The following is a 19649-nucleotide window of genomic DNA, read 5'->3' on the forward strand; positions in this document are numbered from 1 at the left end:
GCTATTCATGTAAATTAAACCTTAATTGTTAGCAGTCATATCCTTCGCCTCACAACTTGCATAGCTGTGTGAAGTAAAAGGAGTTTAGGCAAAAAAAAAAAAAAAAAAAAAAAAAAAGAGAGAAAAGAAAAAGAAGAAGGGCAAGAAGATGTAGACAAATCTGTGCCTCAGGAAGCCACAGCCTGTGAGAAATCCTCCACAAAGGGAGACTGGCTGATACTTGGTCTAATTTTTAAACAGCTAATTCTGCTGTGCTATCATCCTAAACCTTCAGGAAAAGTCTGCTCTCTGCAGTTGACTTGTGTTGGTGGAAATTTGGAAGAATAAAGCAATTGTTTGTGGAGAAGGAGATAGCATAAATAGGAGCAGTGTAAAGGGCAGGGGTTACAGGAAGTGAGTCACAGGGAGGTGGTGGGAGAGTCCTAGTCAGTCATGAGGGCAAGGGACGGCCACAATAGATGGAGGTTCAAGAGGGCCAAGGATATGGAGATACAGGTGGAGAAATTGTTGGAGGTGGGGATGTCAGAAACTAGTGCATGTAGGAATAGCCAAATGGGTAATACAAGGTTAAGTTGCCTCCTTTTTACTGAAGTTGGAGATTATTTACCTGATATCATGGGACATTGCTCTTGAAATCAGGGCCTAACTTCTTTTCACTACACTCTACTCGCTCTCCAAGGAATAATAGCTAACATTTATTTGGCCCTTGCTATAAGGCCAGCCCTGTGCTATAATGAGTCAGGTATTATTATTATTTTCAATTTACAGCTGAAGAAACTAAAGTTTAGAGATATTATGCAATTTAGTAAAGCTCCCAGTGCAAACAAAAGGCAGTGTCAGGATTTAATTATAAGTTTTTCTAAACTCCAAAGTACCAATTCTTAACCACTAGCAAGACAGCTTAGCCTAGAATGATATAAACTGAGTTGATAATACAGGTGCTCACCTACAAAGTCCTATTATGGCTTATTTATATTAACAAATTTGTTTACTGGGTGTACAGGGAGGAAAAGGTTAAAAAATGAACTATCACCTACACAATTAGGAAACACACTGAAATGAGTAAGCTATACTATTCACCTTGACAAGACATTCAGGGCTGAATAGTGCCAAACTTAGCTAACAGAATTTCAGAGAAGAAAATGGCTCACATACAAAAAAGACTGTTGAAAGCATCTTTTTTTATTTACTATAAGAATATAGTGTGCATTTCTATACAATCCATCTTGCAAAAAACATGGTAGGCATTTTAAAAGCAGTGCAAAATCTCAACATCTGTACATTGACTCGATTAAAATATTAGCAAAGGATGAACAAAATCACATCTTAAGAGAAAATAATACAGAACGAGATTTCTTCCCTAGGAACATGGCTTCCGACATCAAGAAGCACGGCCAAGAAAACACAGCCTCATTGAATTCTCAATATCTAAGATGGAAGCTATTGACAGATAGATAGAGAACATTATTTGAGGAGGCTACTGCTCCCATGGTCCTCCTCATTGTGTCGCCAAATGACTTTGTACAGCAAGCACTAAAGAATCTGTGTATAAACATAAGAATTACCTATTGAGTTAAGCTAATCCAGATGGAACAGACACTACCAGCCTGCATAAAGGTCTTCTAAGCCAGACACCAGGCAGGGAGCTAAGATTGCAATCGCCTCCTTAACAAAAAGTCACAGTGATTTTTCTTTTTGTATAGCAGTTAAATTTCTCTCAAGTATCATCGTAAAGCGCATTATAAATAAACTGCTCAAGAACATGATGGGTACTAAATTCTACAACTTGCTAAACTTGAATAACTGCAGTTTATTGGAAATGAACTGTGAGGAATGAGAGAAGAAGACACTAAACTCTTTACAATCAAGCCTCAAAGATTGAGGCCATCCAGGAACAAACAGCTCCTTCTTTGTGGGGCTGTCCTGGAGAGTTCATCCTGATTATGAAATGCTCTTAGCTACTTCTATTGTGTACCTATTACTAGCCAGACTCAGCAACAGCAACCAAAACCTACATTATCATTAATCTTCAACACAAAGTTCAGAGTGAGTATAATGAATCCTAATTTCTAGTTAAGCAGATGGGGGCATCAAAAAATTACACCTTCAGACCAAGGACCTGCAACTAGTTACAGAAAGAACAGGATGAAGATCAGACTGGCCTGAAAACAAACCTAGTTTTCTCGCTGCACCAGGATATTTCTGAAGAGACTGAAAGCTATCTCTAATCTTGAGCCTTTCCTTGCTACTTCTGTGCTAGTCTCAAAGTGAAAATTCTAGGGAGAGACACAGAAGGGCTAAAAATGCCACCATGAAGAGAGGTGAGTTATAAAGCAATGGAATCCACCAACAACTGTGAGAGCAGTTGGGATCTCAAGGGCTTTAGATTTGTAGCCTTCTGGGAAGAGGATCCGAAATGTAACTTAAAGGCATCTCTAGCCTAGTTTAAATTCTTTATTTTCAGTCCAGAAAAATCTGAAAATAAATAATTTAAACTAGGCTTAGAATTTTGTACCCTCCTGGTCTAGGACCACAAAAATCAAACTGACATCTTTTGCATTGAGTCTCAAACCTGCAGTCTTTTAGGCGTGATTTTTAGTATCCTCTACTCTGGGTAGAAGTAAAAGATTAGAAGAAACGAAGCCAAATGCATCTCCTGCAAACCTTCAAATCCTTAAAGGTGCATGAGGCTATTGGGCATGATGCACGTGTTTAGAAGCCAAAAGTCTTTTTTTTTTTTTTTTAAACTTGGATTTGCTTTAAGTGTGAATTCTGAAATGTCCATGAATATAATAATTCATCAGTTCTTCTCTTCCTTTCAATATTTTTACATTCAGAAGCACAACTTCTGTTTTGAATACATTTACTTTGAAAGTTACATATTTACTTGAAGTTTAAATAAATGTATTTACATTTTAAATAGGTGTGTTTAAAATTGGAAAATTTGTTTTTAGCAGTGCATGTCTTAAATATGGTGATTATTAAACCAATATTCTTTTGGGGGCAAGTCAACTTTTAGAGATGCAAAAGTGGCAATGAGAGAAATTTTATGTTTTTTTTAAAGTTTGTTTCATTTTAATTTTGGTCCAGTTTAGACTTTTAGAGACCTATATCATAAAAACACCCCTCTTGGTAGTTTGTTGCTGGAGTCTGGGCTGATCCCACATCCAGCAACTGATGAGTCTATATAAGAACAACAAAGAGGAATATCATGTACAACTTTAGTTTTGCCTTGGTGGAATCAACCAGGATAGTCCCTGCCCCAACAGCCTCCTAGTGGCTTGGAGGTATGTCCTGCTGTGGCCAGTGGGTGCTGAGAAGCAGATAGGTAGACCATCCTTCATGCCCCTCTCTTCTTCCCCTCGGCCTATTTTCTGTTCCAGTTATGTGAGATGTTCTGAATCTTTTTCATTTTGATCCTCTGATCCAGCATCTTGTACCTTGCAGGATGCTCATCAGTTTTCTTTGCGACTGAAGGTGCATAGGAGCTAGATGCATAAGCAGGGCGTTTAAAATGACGCAAAGGAGGCTTGATGACTGGAGGCCATGGAAAGGAAGACAGACAACTGTTAGCCTCACCCATGACATGGCACAACCCAAATATTGTGAGCAACTTCCTCTAGACATGTTTGTTTCCTCCAAAACCAGGAAACAAGCAGGGTTGGACTCTCCCTGGAAACCTTATGGCAGATAGGTGAATAAGCACATTATCACCTTGGTCATTCACTCAAAATAAATAAAGGGAAGAAATTTCTAGAGATACACAGTGATAACTGCAGTACATAAAGGTCCTTTGACAATGAATGGATGGGGACAAGAGAGTGAGAGGAACCACTGAGGTCATTTCTGGGAACAGCAGAGCAAAGAAGGTAAACACAGATATATCATTAACACAGCATTTAGCACTGTGTGTAAGCTTGTAGTGTTGGAAAATGGCACTCACTCCCCAAGTGCTAATTAAAAGTGCATCGTTAAGAAAACATTTATAAAACACATATAAAGATCTTGTACTCAAAATATAAAAAGAACTCTTAAAGCTCAACAACAACAAAAAAAGCAAACAACCCAATTTTAAAATGGGCAAAGATCTGAACAGACTTCTCACCAAGAGAGATACATGTGTCAAATAAGCATAGGAAAAGATGCTCAACAACTTGTGTCATTAGAGAACTTCAAATTAAAACAACTATATGCTACTACACACATATACACTGCTAAAGGCTAAAAAAGTTGACAATGCCAATCGCTGGCAAGGATGCAAAGTAATAGGAAACCTCATTCTTGCTGATTGGGATAAAAATGGTACAGCCACTTTGGAAGACAGTTTGACAGTTTCTGATGAAGCTAGATATAGTCTTACCATGCAATGCAGCAGTTGTGCATCCTAGGTATTTACCCAATTGATGGAAAATGTGTGTCCACATAAAAACCCACACATGAATTGTTGTAGAAACTTTATTCATAAGTAACAAAAGCTGGAAGCAACTAAGATGTCCTTCAATAGTTGAGCAGATAAACAAATTATGATACATTTATACAATGGAATATTATTTATTGTGATAAAAAGCAAATAACTATCAAGCTATGCAAAGACATGAATGAATCTTAAATACATATTGCTAAGTGAAAGAAGTCAGTCTGTAAAGGCTATCTAGCATATGAGCCCACTTCTATGACTTTCTTCAAAGGACATAACTACAGAGATGATAAAAATATCAGTGATTGTCAGGGGTTTGGAAAGAGGAGGGAGGGTGAAGCACAGGGGATTTCTAGAGCAGTGAAGCTCTTCCATACAATGCTGTAGTGGTGTATGTGTGACATTACACATTTGTCAAAACCAACAGAACTTTATAGGACATAGAGTAATCCCTAATGTATGCAAGTTAAAAACCATTTAGGAGGTCGGAGGAACCCTAGAATGAAATGCAAACTGTAACAAGACAACGTAAATGCATTTTAAATGTAGGAAACAACCTCCCTGAAGAGTGGGGGACAAGATGCTCATCAAAGTAGCTTTGTATGTGAATAGAATCTCCAAGACCAACAGCCAACGAAGCTGTACACAGGCACTCTATTCTAGTTGATAAAATTGTTTCCCATGGGGCTATTTGTTATCAATTCTATTACCACTCTACATGTATACTGGAATTCAACAATTATGTAAACAGAGGGTGGATGCTGAGAATTGTTGGAGGAGGTTAGAATGATCCATTTGGTAATGGGCTTGGAGATATCAATATGAATTCATATTTAGCTTAATAGAGATACAGGTGATTATATATAAAAATATGTATAGACATGTATGTACATGAGTTGGCATTCACACATATAATTTCTTGCTCTATCAGCTGAAGGGGAGGGGGTCTAGAAGCAACAAAGTCACTACAAATCTAGAAGGCACAGCAAAAATAAGTACATCTAACTGCCCTGATCTTGGTTTCTAAAACCATTTGCTAATAAAATAAACCAGGGCTCCTTGTAGAAACGACTGATTCTAGAAACAATAAACAAAATATGTAAGAAGCACTTGAAGCATCTTGTAGAGCTGCAAAATTTAGTGTTCAAAAACAAACAAACAAATACAATGATAGACAAAGGAGCCCTGAATGAAATATCTATGGAATGACAAAAATTGAATGAAACTGAGCAACAAAGTAAATAAGGCAGTATTGTATTATAACTCAAAGTGTAAAATAAATATCCATGAGTCCATACTAATATAAATAAATGATTGAATAAATAAGTAATTGTGGAAGAATAGAAAAATATCTTATGTAGAAGATTAAAAATTATATATATATACACATATATATATACATATACATATACATATACACACACACACACACACACACACACACACACACACACACATATATATGTTTCCCTTAAGGAGAAGAAGCCCTGTAGTATGGATCGAACATAGTGATACCCTTCCAAAAAGTATGGACTGAAGTATGAGACAGGCCAGGTGCAGTGACTCATGCCTGTAATCCTAGCACTGTGGGAGGCCAAGGCAGGTGGGTCACTGGAGGCCAGGAGTTCGAGACCAGCCTGGCCAACATGGTGAAACCCTATCTCAACTAAAAATACAAAACTTAGCTGGGCATGGTGGTGCACACACCTGTAATCCCAGCTACTCGGGAGACTCAGGCAGTGAATCACTGGAATCGGGAGGTAGAGGTTGCAGTGAGCTGAGATGGTGCCATTGCGCTCCAGCCTTGGTAACACTCCTTCTCAAAAACAAAGAAATAAATACAATAAAAGTTTGAAAAATGAGACAGAAGAGTAACTTTATAGTAAAGAAATCTAATAAACAAAACTTCATCCAGGAGATCAAGGTTGACACCAGTAGCATGTGATGAAAATTAATATTTTGTGATGAAAATAGAACTTTACCTCTGAGTTTTCCTCCCAAAAATACATAATCCCATTCTAGTAATGAAAAACATCAAATAAATCCCAATTGAGAGATATTCTACAAAATACCTGACACGTATTCCTCAAAGCCATCAATGTCACCGAAAATTAGAGAAGTCTGAGGAACTGTCACATCCAAGAAAAGCCTAAAAAGGTTGATGACTGAAAGTAATGGATTATCCTGGATGGGATCCTAGGACAGAAAAATGACACTGGGTAACAACTAGGGACTTTTGAATAAAGCAGGAACTTCAGATAATAATAATAATTAATAATAATAAAGGATAGCATCTAATCTGTAGATCTAGACACAGAAGGTAAAGTACTCATTGACTCTTTCTCCCTCCACTCCCCTCTATGCCAGCCATCCCCCACACCCGTTCTAGGTTCTGCTGGAAAGTGTTTGGTCAGTGAGATAACTAAAGATGAACAAGTCAAATGATCATCAAAAACAGATGAGATTTTTTTTTTTTTTTTTTTTTTGAGACGGAGTTTCACTCTTGTTACCCAGGCTGGAGTGCAATGGCGCGATCTCGGCTCACCGCAACCTCCGCCTCCTGGGTTCAAGCAATTCTCCTTCCTCAGCCTCCTGAGTAGCTGGGACTACAGGCACGCGCCACCATGCCTAGCTAATTTTTTGTATTTTTAGTAGAGACGGGGTTTCACCATGTTGACCAGGATGGTCTCGATCTCTCGACCTCGTGATCCACCCGCCTCGGCCTCCCAAAGTGCTGGGATTACAGGCTTGAGCCACCGTGCCCGGCACAGATGAGATTTAATAACTAGATGAAAAGTACAAGGAAACAGAGCCAGTTGACCCCTTGCTCATTGGCTCTCCCTGGAGGCTCCTCCACTGTCACTGAAAGAGCCAGTGCAGAAACAGGACACACGGTGGGTCCAATGGAAGGGCCAATGTCAGGTACTCATCTGTCCAATGCCCGAGGCTTCCTTGTGAAAAACCAGCTCTGCATATCTCTTCCAATAACAGGGAAACGCATGGTGCTTATAATCAAACGAAAGATTAGAAACAACTTAAATGAACAATCATAGGGAATTGGCTAAATTCTGGTCCATTCTTAGAATATACTACTGTGATACTATGGAAAGATGATACAGATGACTACTAACAAAACTAGAGGTTCATGTAATACTGTTAAATGAAAAAGCAGTATATATTAGCTAATCTTGTTACTATAAAATATATACATATGTACCTAAGAAAATCAGAAGGACATACATTTAAATCATAGCAGTGGTTATCTCTGAGCAGCATAAACATGGCTATCTTTTCTCTTTGGTTGTTTATACTTACTAATTTTTCTGTGATGATCAAGTTATAGTCATTTAACTTTTTAAAAAGAAACATACTAGTAAAAATTTCTTCTATAGAATCATCTATCAGAGTTATTCTATAAAATCACACTTGAGAGAAAATCAGTAAAACCAAGTTCACCTTGGGACCTTAGTAATAGACATCTCAGGTTGGCCATAGCTGAGTACACTTCTCACAACCTACAGAATAATATTTATTAATATTTATTTACCCAGGTCTTAGAGCACCTATTCTGTGCTATTAACATAACAGTGAATGGAACAGATATAATCCCTGCCTTTGTTGGGCTTTCATTCTAGTAGCATCCTCTGAAATTTTTGACTCACTCACAGAAGTAAAAAGTGTTCAGATATAAGTGATACTATTGCTACAAGCTCCTTGATACCCATGCCAATCTTACCTATTGCAATACCCTAACATGAAGTAAAGAGCTGCAGCAAATGGCTCTGTTGTGACATATTCTACATTGTTATAGGTTTGTTTATTAGGTCTCAGAGTGCTTAATTCTTTTTCTTAAAGTAAACAAGGGATTATTGCATCAAATTCTCTAGGAACAAACATAAAAACAGTGCTGTTATCCTGGAGAATGGTGTAGAAAGGGGAGAGGGCGGTGGGAAGAGATAGCATGGGGAGAAATGACAGATACAGGTGAAGGGACGGAAGACAGCAAACCACACTGCCATGTGTGTACCTATGCAACAGTCTTGCATGTTCTTCACATGTACCCCAAAACCTAAAATGCAATTAAAAAAAAAAAGAAAGGGGAGAGGGCTTCACCTTAAAAGCTGATTGTTGCAATGTCTAGGCCAGCTGATTCACTGCTCTTCAAGTCACAGTCTCTCTCCATATTCATTCTATTTTCGCTACTCAGCAGGAAGTCAACCAAAGTATTATTGAATTTCCCACTTCTCAGCATGAAGAAACATTTACTGTTTGCTGGAATTCTGATTGTCAGAACAAAAACTCTCCTAGCCACTGGAGTCATTGCAAATGGAGTTGAACCTGCTGATAGAGATCGGCTCCTCACTGACTTTGTGGAAATACTTATATGTCTGCTGTCACCCTCGCTCAAAATGTGGGATAAAGGAAAATTTCATACATTGCTGTTTTATATGCATTCATTGCCTTTCCTCTCTGCAATGGAATGTGATTTGGTGACAGGGAAAAACACCAGAGCCAGGCATATGGGCATCATCTTGAATTGAATGTGGACATTCTGCCGGCGTGCTGGTATGACCTTCTGAGGATGCCCTCATTCATCATCTGGCTATATCTAAACTACTGGAAGGGGTCTGACCCACCTCCTTTCAATGACTGGGCACTTCCTACAGCTGAATTCAACCAGTCATACAATCCCCAGCTCCTAGCAGAGAGGAACCAAACCTGGATCCCCACCCCTGCCACAAAAATGTTTGATTATCAGCCAGTTGGACAATTCTTCCCCTTGGGAATACTTTAAAAAAGTCTGGCCTCATCTCTTAGAACAATTTGCTTGGAGCAAATGATCTAATTAGTTAATGAAGATTTTGACAAAGGCACATATCTCAGCACAGAGCCTGAACCTGGGCAAGTTATTATCTATATTACTTTCAAACATGCTTAGCAAAACCAAAAATTGGCACATCACCTTCCCTTCTAATTATGCTCCATGTTTGATTTTCATGAAAGCAATTCTCTTTTAGGAGTTCTAACTCTCAATTGTTTAATTCTTTTTCATAAACATAGAAATTTCTCCCAAAGGTGTCTATGATTTTCTCCCCTTTCACTGCCACCCCCAATCTATCTTTTGTTCTCTCTCTCTCTCTCTCTCCATTCTCTCTTTCTCTCTCTCTCTGATCATTTTCCTTGGTGGCTACTTTTCGTATTGGTATAGGAAACAATTGCACAGAATTATTTTCTCCAAAAAATAGGTTCAAATTTACTCATATATCAAAAATCGCTGTTAGGATTATTTATATTAGTCTACTGGAAACCAAAGTGCTCTTCAACGAAACTGTGTAATAGGTATGGTTGGGGAGAGAGGGTTTCGTCAATCAAATTTAACTGAGTTAAAGTTAAACTAGTGTCTTCATATCAGGACTTACCAGCACCTTAAATAATGCTAACATCTATTAAGAATCCCTGAGAATAGCCAATAGCATGTAGTTTTTCTCAATTTTATTTGGCTAAATAGCTCCATTTTATCAAGGGCGTCTTTGAGTGAAAACACTTTCAGAAAAAATGAATTAATTCAATATCATATATCATATCATATCATATCATATCATATCATATCATATCATATCATTACAATATCAAGTAATTAACCCAGTAGACCCTGTTGTTTTGCACTAAGCGAGAGCAATCCAGAGAGAACAGTCACTTGCCCTCGTCCACGTCACTGGCCTCATTCCCTTGCGTTCGATATGATTTCCAGTAGCCCTGCTCTTGGTTCCTTCCATCCACTGCGACTTCAGTGTGACCTCTGGAACCTCACACTGCAGTGCAGCAGTATTTCCAGGTGGAAGCTTTCTGGACCTCATTACTGAGCATCACTTTAAATGGCAGTATCTTGGTCTACTCAGAGCTTCTGCATAAATTCGAATATTGGCAACTTTATTTTTAAACAAAAAATAGGTGTTGAATATCTGTTTTTTCTCTTTCAAACATAAAGCTATGATATGACCTTTAAAAAAAAATTTTCTTCTATAGACACTTTCTGTCTGCAATGTGTACACACACGCACCCCAAAGCACATATACTAAACAAAATAAAAATAATCATTTATTGCCACTTAAATGTTATTTTACATGAAGGACAAAACTCTACTATACATTCTATTTCTAAAATCAGTATCTGTTTGTGGTAGAAAGCCCTTAAAAAATGTATAAAAACCATCTAGGAGTTTTTGAATTGCAAGGAATTGGAATGTTAACATGAGCTCCACTGAAGATAGAACAATATGAGAAGTGAGCCTGTGATTTTAATTTCAGGAACTGCTGTGGTAAAATAATTACAATAGCTGATAGTGTGTACTTCACACAATGCTAAGAATTTAACCTTCAATCTTCACTACAATCCTATGGGGCAAGCACTATTATCACTCCCTCTTTGGGTAAGGAAACTGAGGTTTAAAGAGCTTAAGTAACTGGCCAAAGTTACACAGTTAACACAGAGTCTGGATTCTGGATCCACACACATGCAATCTGAATTCAGACTCTTCCTCCTATCCCTCCCATGTTTAAAATAATCTTGTACCAAAATACAGAGTAAGTTTTAATAACTACCAATAATAAATTAAGAGTCAAGTCAAAATTATATCTCATTTATATTATTAACATTTCGTTATAAACCTGTGTCATATACTGGATTCTTGAATACTCTTGAATAATCAATAAACTTGAAGCAATAATCTTGCTCCCTTGTAATCAAAAGTGAGTCTTCCCCCAACCCCACCTTAAAAGAGTTTGTGGCAATGGCTCAGGAAGCAACTACATTAAGATCCTGATAAAAGTTCTCTTAAATAACTGCTTCAATCTTTTCCCTTCCCTCTGCCAGGCTGAAATATTAACAAGTATTCCAAAACTCTAGGCCAGTGGAGTCGAGCCAGGCAAGCTCCAGGACTTTATGTGAAATCTTTAACTTGTGATTCGCAATCCTGGCTGCACGTGGGAACCACACAGATAGCTTTTAAAACTCCTAGTGCTCAATTTGTACCCCAGATCACTTAAAGAAGAATCTATGTGGGTAGGATTAAGCCTTCAGGAATTGTTTAAGCTCTTCAGATAATTCTACTGTGCTGGAGTTTGAAAATTAACTGTCTCTCCAATCCTTTCATTCTTCATCTTCCATAAGCTCATTTGCAACTCCTGACCATCCTTGGAAGCTGGCCAGATTCAGTTCTGGCTCTGTCCCGTATGACTTGGACACTTGATTTCAGTTTCCCATTTTTTAAAAATGGAAATAATAACACTCACTTTACAAGGTAATGGTAAGAATAAAAAGAAATTATGCATGTGAAAGCAGCCAGCACAGTGCTGACACATAGTAGGTGCTCATTCAGTATAAATTTCCATCCCTTTCCTCAGATAAGGACAATTAGGAACTATCTGGGAGATTTGCAAGTGCCTGGAAAATTTAGTAGCATCATGCTTGCCCAACTAGGGAATTCATTTGCCTCTCTAAACACAAAAGCATTACAGTGAGGCCACATTGATAAGAGCCCTTCCTTTTGTAGAAATACAATTGAGCAACTTTAACCCAACCAGAAAATTACTCTCATACTATGTGCATTAGATGTAGTGTAGTCTAAGGGGATAATCTATTCTTAAACTCTTCAAGGTATATTTAATATTAAAAGCCAGAATGATTAAGCCCATTACCTACATTTTTTATTTATTGGAGACAGTCTTGCTCTGTCACCCAGTGTGGAGTGCAGTGGTGGGATCCCAGCTCAATGCAAACTCTGCCTCCTAGGTTCAAGTGATCTCCCTCCTCAGCCTCCTGAGTATCTGGGATTACAGTCGTGTGCTACCACAGCTGGCTAATTTCGATATCCTTAGTAGAAATGGGGTTTCACCATGGTCTCCAGGCTGGTCTCGAACTCCTGACCTCAAGTGACCTGCCCGCCTCAGCCTCCCAAGGTGCTGCATTTACAGTCATGAGCCACCAAGCCCGACCCCATTATCTACATTTTTAAAGGCCCAGATTCTCCAAGGACTTTACCTCAAGAAAATGAAAATGCTGAATTATCTATGGCTTCCATTTTTCATTTCACAGAGCAAAGAATACAGGGGACAGGAAACTTGCAGTATGAGAAGCTATTTAGAAGGAGCTGAGTTGATCCTGCCTGAACCAAACCACTACTAGTCTGATATGGAAAGACAACCCAAACAGCATTTCCAGATCCCTAGAGGGATGTGCATCCATAGAGAACAGATAAACCATGTAGTTTTGCTGCCTTACGTGACACCTGAAGCTGTTTTCTCCCACCCATGGTTCTCAATCCTGGATGCACATCAGATTGCTTGGGGAGCTTTGAAAAGTACTGATGCTCAAGCTCTATCCCCAAGAGTCTCTAAAGTAATTGATCACTTTGAAGTGGAGCCTAAACATCAGTATGTATGTAATGCCCAGTGATCCTAATGTGTAGCCAGGCTTGAGAACAACTGGCTTTGGGGCTTTTTTTTTTTTTTTTTGAGAGTAACCTGGTTTATACTTAGCTTTAGAAAGATGCTGGGGCAGCTGACCTGCTCTTTGTTCCTGTTGTCTGGGAATGCCCAACACTCAGCCATGTGCTAAGATTGTAGAATACAATTTAGCAACCTTAATCCATGGTATGAGAGTAATTTTCTCTCTCTCAGTTTCCTCGCCCAAAGAGGGAGTAAATTTTTCATCAAGAAAATTACTCTCATACCATGGGCATTAGATGTAGCGTTGTCTAAGGTGATAATCTGTTCTTAAACTAAGACTAGATCTAAGACAAGATCTTAGTGCTAAGATCTGTGACAGGAAAATGAGCCCATGGACATCTACTTTTGGGAGAGGTGGGTGGTCTTGTGAAAGAAGCATAGGCTTGGGGCACATCACAGGGCTAAGCTATTACTAGCTGTGAAATCCTAAGTAAATAATCTGTTCTAGCACTCAGGGTTTGGTTTTCTTTGTTCCTTTCTTAAAATAAGAATAGTACCTGCCTTCCATGGTTGTGGTGAGGATTTTAAAGGAAATATAAATGAAAAATGTATATGCAGTACCCATGTGCCATTGCACAGTACACCATGCCTAGAGTGTTGTAGGTGTTTGATATATAGCCATCATTGTTACACAGCACAGGAAGATGAAAGGTCATCACTGCTGTCTCGTGATAGCACCCTCCCTGGTGGATCTCCTTATTACAATATAGAAAAGTCACATAATTCTCCAAATGATGGGATTTATTACATGAAAGATCTAATCACACAGTGAAGGGATTAACTTAATGAATTTATTTGTGAATATTTGGCAGAGAATACACCACTTTGATTCACAAAAGACCAGTTATTTAAAATATTCATTTGTGAAAAAATATATATATTTTTCCATTCTGCAACCTGAAGAAACCACTTTGCTGAAACTAAGTGCCATTTTAAGCAAAGCAAAAATGTCTAGCATAATATATGTTGAGGACCTAATGTTGTCCCTGATATTTGTAGATGTATGATACATGTTAAAGTATCTGTTGTTAAAAGCCTGTATTAGGGAGATCGGAAGTCATCATTTCTTGAAGTTAATTACTCAATAACTTACAATACGTATATATTTTCCTTTGGTAAAAGAATCATAAGCTTCCTAAAATGCCTTCAGACCTCAGAGCTAGTCCAGTTTCTTCTGAGGAATCCTCTGGATGGACATTTTATTCGTAGTCCCCTAAAACGGGACATATAACAATGTCATTGCAAGACAGCTGGCATCTAAACACACAAACTCTTTCTACCGCAGGCAGTGGAGCTTAGAAGCAGAGCCACATCTACAGAGCCAACACTACCATGCACACTGGAGGAGCAATCAGCTATCTGCATGGAGGAATGACTATGGAACCGTACCTTTCCATTCAGGGATCACTTCATGAAAGTGAGGTGATGGAGATGCTCTGGAGATTCTGCTCAGAAGTAAGTCACTGACTAGTCACTGTCATTAGCAATCATGACTCTTAGGGGTGGCGAAGCTCTGGACCACTCCTCTGGTGACAGCCAACATTTCCCCAGCTTCCATCATGGGTGGCCCACCCATGAAGCTTCAGCGAATTCACAAATCCCATTGGGGCAATAAATAAAGTTGGATCTAGGAAAAAAAAATGGCTGCAGGTGCAAGAGTCACTTTGCTATAGATGTGCAAGAAATCAAGGTGAAGTCCCCAGAGCAGTTTTCTGGTTCTGGAGCTCCAAGATGTCCTCTTAGGTGATTTTTGAAACCACACAAACAGTTCTTTAACGAAGTGCTTGTTTGTGGTTTCTGGATTGAGACATGTTACTTGCAGAACTCCTAAATACTCAGATCCCCATATCCCAACACCTATCCCACCCTATAGGTTAGAAAGGGAAATCATTAAATTTCTTGGACATGTCTATGAAATCACACCTATAGTAATAAAACTAAACAAAAGTGTTTTGCCAAGCATCCAAGATTTTTGACTTAAAAATTATTTAATATAAAATGATTTAAGCAGACAGAAATGTATAAATAACTCTCAATACTGTACAATTCAATACAGTTTAATAAAATTTTAATAATTTTCACATCTGCTCAAACATTTTTTGAAAGAAATTAACACAGGTAGAATTAAGTTACCCAGTAACTTAGTATCTGTGATACGTCCTCTCTTCGCTCTGAAAAAGCCATCATCCAGAATTTGGTATTTATCATTGCTGTGCGTATATGTATGAGATGATTGCATCTGTATCCACAAAATATCTAATAGTTCTGCATGTTTTTAAAAATGTAAATTATATTAGAAAGCATATATCTTGTCACAACTTGCTTTACTTGCTCGGCATTATGCTCAGCATTGTTTGTAATAGCAAAAAGTGGAACACAACTATCAATAGGATAATAATTATATGTCTTTGTAACATTTGTATTAGAAAATGCTATACAGATGTTAAAATGGATGCAGGTTTTCAAAGAACTAGTTTTATATTTTGCATGGAATTTCTTTTGCTATACATTAGCAAACCTAATGTATGGCAAAAAATTTTTAAGGCATCTCTTAGAAGCATGATAGTCCTAGATTTTTTATTTCTTATCTAACAATCTCTATATTTTAAAAGCAACTTGAAGCCATTTGTAATTATCGTTATTCCTGATATTTTTGAACTTATTTCTTCTATTTAATTTTGTTTTGTGTTTATCATTATTTGCTCTTTGGTTTTTTGTCTTCCTGTCTTCTATTAGGTTGACATATTATCTTTTTTAATTGTCGTTTATTTGTTGATTTCAGAGCTTGCTGATACGGTTTGGATCTGTGTCCCTTCCCACATCTCATGTCCAGTTGTAATCCCCAGTGTTGGAGGTGGGGCCTGGTGGGAGGTGATTGGTCATGGGGGTGGATTTCCCCCTTGGTACTGTTCTCATGGTAGTGACTGATTTCTCATGAGATCTGGTCATCTAAAAGTGTGTGGCACCTCCCCCTGCTTCCTCCTGCCCTGGCCATGTGAAATGCTGGCTCCCACTTCACCATCCTCCATGACTGTAAGTTTCCTGGGAGCTCCCCAGAAGAAGTCACTATGCTTCCTGTACAGCCTGAAGAACTGTGGGCTGATTAAACCTCTTTTCTTTATAAATTACTCAGTCTCAAGTAGTTGTTTACAGCAATGCAAGAACAGGCTAATACATTTGCCTGAGTCAGCTTGAGGTGCTATAACAAAGTGCTGGGACTGAGTGGGTTACAAACAACAGAAACGTATTTCTTACAGTTCTAGAGGCTGGAAGTCCAAGATTAAGTTTCCAGCACAGTTGGCTTTTAGGGAGGGCCCTCTTCCTTTTCCAGGTTGCAGACTGCTGACTTCTTCTTGTGCCCTCATGTGGTGAAAACAGAGCAAATTAGCTCTCTGAGGTCTCTTTCATAAGGTCACTAACCCCATCTGTGAGGGCTCCATCCTCATAATGTGATTAACACCCAAAGGCTTTACCTCCAAACATCATCACATTAGGGACTGGATTTTAACATACGAATTTGGTGGGAACACAAACATTCAGTGCATAACAATGCTATTGTATTTCTCAGCACTCCTTAGGTCCATAAGCCTTTCTTCCATCTACGGCTTCTCTTTCCTATTTTAACACAAAAACTGGACATTATTTTATGTTCACTTGTCACTCAAATTTACCAGCATGTTTTATTTACTGATGTGCTCACCACTAATTCCTGTGTTTCACACCTTCCTTGTGGGTTCACTTTTCTTCTTGTTGACATACTTCCCTTAATACTTTTTTTTTGAGATGGAGTCTCAATCTGTGGCCCCGCTGGAGTGCAGTGGCACTATCTTGGCTCGCCGCAACCTCCACCTCTCAGGTTCAAGCGATTCTCCTGCCTTAGCCTCCTGAATAGCTAGGATTACAGGCACGTGCCACCATGCCTGGCTGATTTTTGTATTTTTAGTTGAGATGGGGTTTTGCCATGTTGGCCGGGCTGGTCTCAAACTCCCAACCTCAGATGATTTGCCTGCCTCAGCCTCCCAAAGTGCTGGGATGACAAGCATGAGCCATCAAGCCGAGCCTTAATACTTCTTTTAATGAAGGTCTGCCTGTGAGTGGTAAATTATGTCATTGTATACCCGAAAATGTTTTAATGTGCCTTCACTCATAAGTAATAATTTGGCTATTTTAACTATTATATATTGCTCTCTTTTCTCTCAGCATATGGAAGATATATTCTTTATTGTCTTCTGGCTTCTAATGCTAACAGTGCAAATTTTGCTGTCAGTTGATTACTTGCGACTTTCTGGCCCATAATCAGCTTCTCATAGCATTTAAGGTTTCCTCACCCTTGATGTAACTTTGGACAATATCACACAATATTTTTAGGTATGCATTTGTTTTTGTTTAGTTATGGCACTGGAGATGTATTTTCCATCTAAGAATTTGAGTCTTTCTTTACTTCTGGGAAATTATTACCTATTTGTTGAAATATTGCTTTCCAACCACTTTCTCCATACCCTACTCAAATTTCTGAGAGATTTAGTTTAGAGCAATTTGTCTATCTTCCATGCTTTTAAATTTTTTATTAAGATATAATTCATAAACCATAAATTTCACCCTTTTGAGGTATACATTTAAAAGGTTTTTTACTGTATTCATAATGTTTCACAACCATCTCCACTGTTTAATTCCAGAATATTTTTATCACCCCTAAAACCCCATATTCATGAGAAGTCACTCTTCATTCTCTTCTCTCCCCAGCCCCTGACAACCACTAACCTACTTTCTGTATCTACGGATTAGCCCATTCTGGGTATTTTATGTAAATAGAATAATACAACATGTAAACTTTTGTGTCTGGCTTCTTTTAAATATCAAAATATTCTCTAGGTTCATCCATGTTGTAAAATGTGTCAGTACTTCATTCAAGTCACTCTCTACTTAAGTTTTTGAAAAACAGCCAAACTGTGGTCTAAAGTAGCTGCACTGTTTTATATTCCCACAAGCAATGAATGAGGGTGCTAATTTCACCGCATCTTCACCATCACTTGTTTTCATTTTTTTATTATAGCCAAACCAGTGCCTGTGAAGTGGTATATCACTGTGGTTTTGATTTGCATTTCTTTAATGATTAATGATGTTGAACATCTTTTTCACGTGTCATTTGTATAACCCCTTTGGAGAAATGTTTGGTCAAATCCTTTGGCACTTTTTAATTGGGTTGCCTTTTTATCGTTGAGTTGTAAGAATTCTTTACATATTCTGGATACAAGATCCTTATCAGATATGTGATTTGCAAATATTTTCTCTGTGGATTATCTTTCCATTTTCTTGATCGTGTTTTCTAAAGAAGAAAAGTTTTTTATTTTAATGAAATCCAATTACCTACTTTTTCCTTAGTTGTTTGTACATTGTTATATCTATGAAACCACTGCCAACTTCAAGGTCATGATTTACCTCTACATTTTATTCTAAGAGTTTTATGATTCACGATCCTTCATTTTTTGATATGATTCCCTCTCTATGCTCTGTTTGGTATAAAGTCCTCAGGGCTATCCTCCAACATTAATTGTCTTTTCCACTGTGTTCTACCTTGAATTTATGCTACCACTGAGAACTTTTTCTTTTTAAAAATTGCAATGACTATATGTTTGTTTCCTTTTTTAAGTTTCAGATTTTGAATCACTTCTTTTGCATATCTGTGCTCTTCTTGGTTTCTGTACAATTTTACTTTATTGTTTTTAGGATTATTTTTCTTTCATTTGGCTCTTTGAGTATCCTAATTACATTTTAAAGTGTTTGACAGCCTACACCAAAAATTAACTGCTTCCAGAAGAAATTTATGTTCCAATTGCCGATTTCTGTGATACACTCTGCTATCTGTTACTGGCACCAATTCTTCCTCCTGTACCTGTGTCCCTTGCTTTCTAACCTGTATTGCTCCTGCCCATGGCAAGCCACACCTTCCTGCTTCTTGACTTTGCCTTTGGCCAGATCGTTTTTCACAGCAGCTGTGTCATTTTATGTTCCTAGAATGAATACACCAGCATTCCAATTTCTCCACACCCTCACCAATATTTGCCGTTTTCTGTTTGTGTTTTGTAGTAGCCATCCTAATGGGTGTGAAGTGGTATCTCATTGTGGCTTTGATCTGCGTTTCCTTAATAACTAGCATCCTTCCATATGCTTATTGGCCATTTGTAGATCTTCTTTGGAGAAATGTCTATTCCAGACCTCTGGCTATTTTTGAATTGGGTTTTGTTGCTGTTGTTTTGCTGCTGTTGAGCTGCCAGAGTTCTTTATATCTTTTATATATCTGGATATTAACCTCTTATCAAATATATAATTTGAAAATGTTTTCTTCTATTCTGTGGGTTGCCTTTTCACTGTATTAATGTGTCTTTTGATCAATGAAAACTTTTAATTTTAATAAAATCCCATTTATTTATTGCTTTTTTTGTTGCCTGTGACATTTTGGCTAATTTCAAGTAGAAGATAGATTGTTGAAAGATAGATTGTAGAAAGATTGTTGTTCTTTCTCTCTCTCTTGCCTGTCTGGAGTTTTGTAATTACTTCCACCTCCTCCCTTAAACTTCCACCTCAGAGCCTTATAATGGCACTTTAGGACTAATGCTCTATAATCATATTGGGATATTGCAGATCCAATTCCAAAGCTAGCTTGGTCTGGCAGAAAAGGTGTCCCAATGTCCTTTCATCTCTCTAGGCCAACAGCTTCCTAATAT

The 19649-nt window shown here is 38.0% G+C and overlaps 1 protein-coding gene across 8 annotated transcripts in view; it reads right to left on the reverse strand.

Annotated features, from left to right (window-relative positions):
* Nucleotides 1–19649, reverse strand: part of PDE1C (phosphodiesterase 1C) — a 572342-nt gene that overhangs the window by 15076 nt on the left and 537617 nt on the right. For 3 of the 8 annotated variants that reach the window (XM_003935193.4, XM_074379664.1, XM_039472938.2), the window contains one exon: nt 176–3537. The exons of 2 other annotated variants lie outside the window; for them this stretch is intronic. In XM_003935193.4, coding sequence (XP_003935242.3) covers nt 3368–3537 — 170 coding nt within the window. In that variant the 3' untranslated portion in view covers nt 176–3367. Of the gene's footprint in view, nt 1–175; nt 3538–5852; nt 6614–19649 lie in introns of those variants that run through there. 3 more of the 8 variants (XR_012512203.1, XR_012512204.1, XM_074379662.1) reach the window with 2 other exon arrangements.

The sequence above is a fragment of the Saimiri boliviensis genome, chromosome 10 (genome assembly GCF_048565385.1).
Source record: "Saimiri boliviensis isolate mSaiBol1 chromosome 10, mSaiBol1.pri, whole genome shotgun sequence".
Classification (NCBI taxonomy): domain Eukaryota; kingdom Metazoa; phylum Chordata; class Mammalia; order Primates; family Cebidae; genus Saimiri; species Saimiri boliviensis.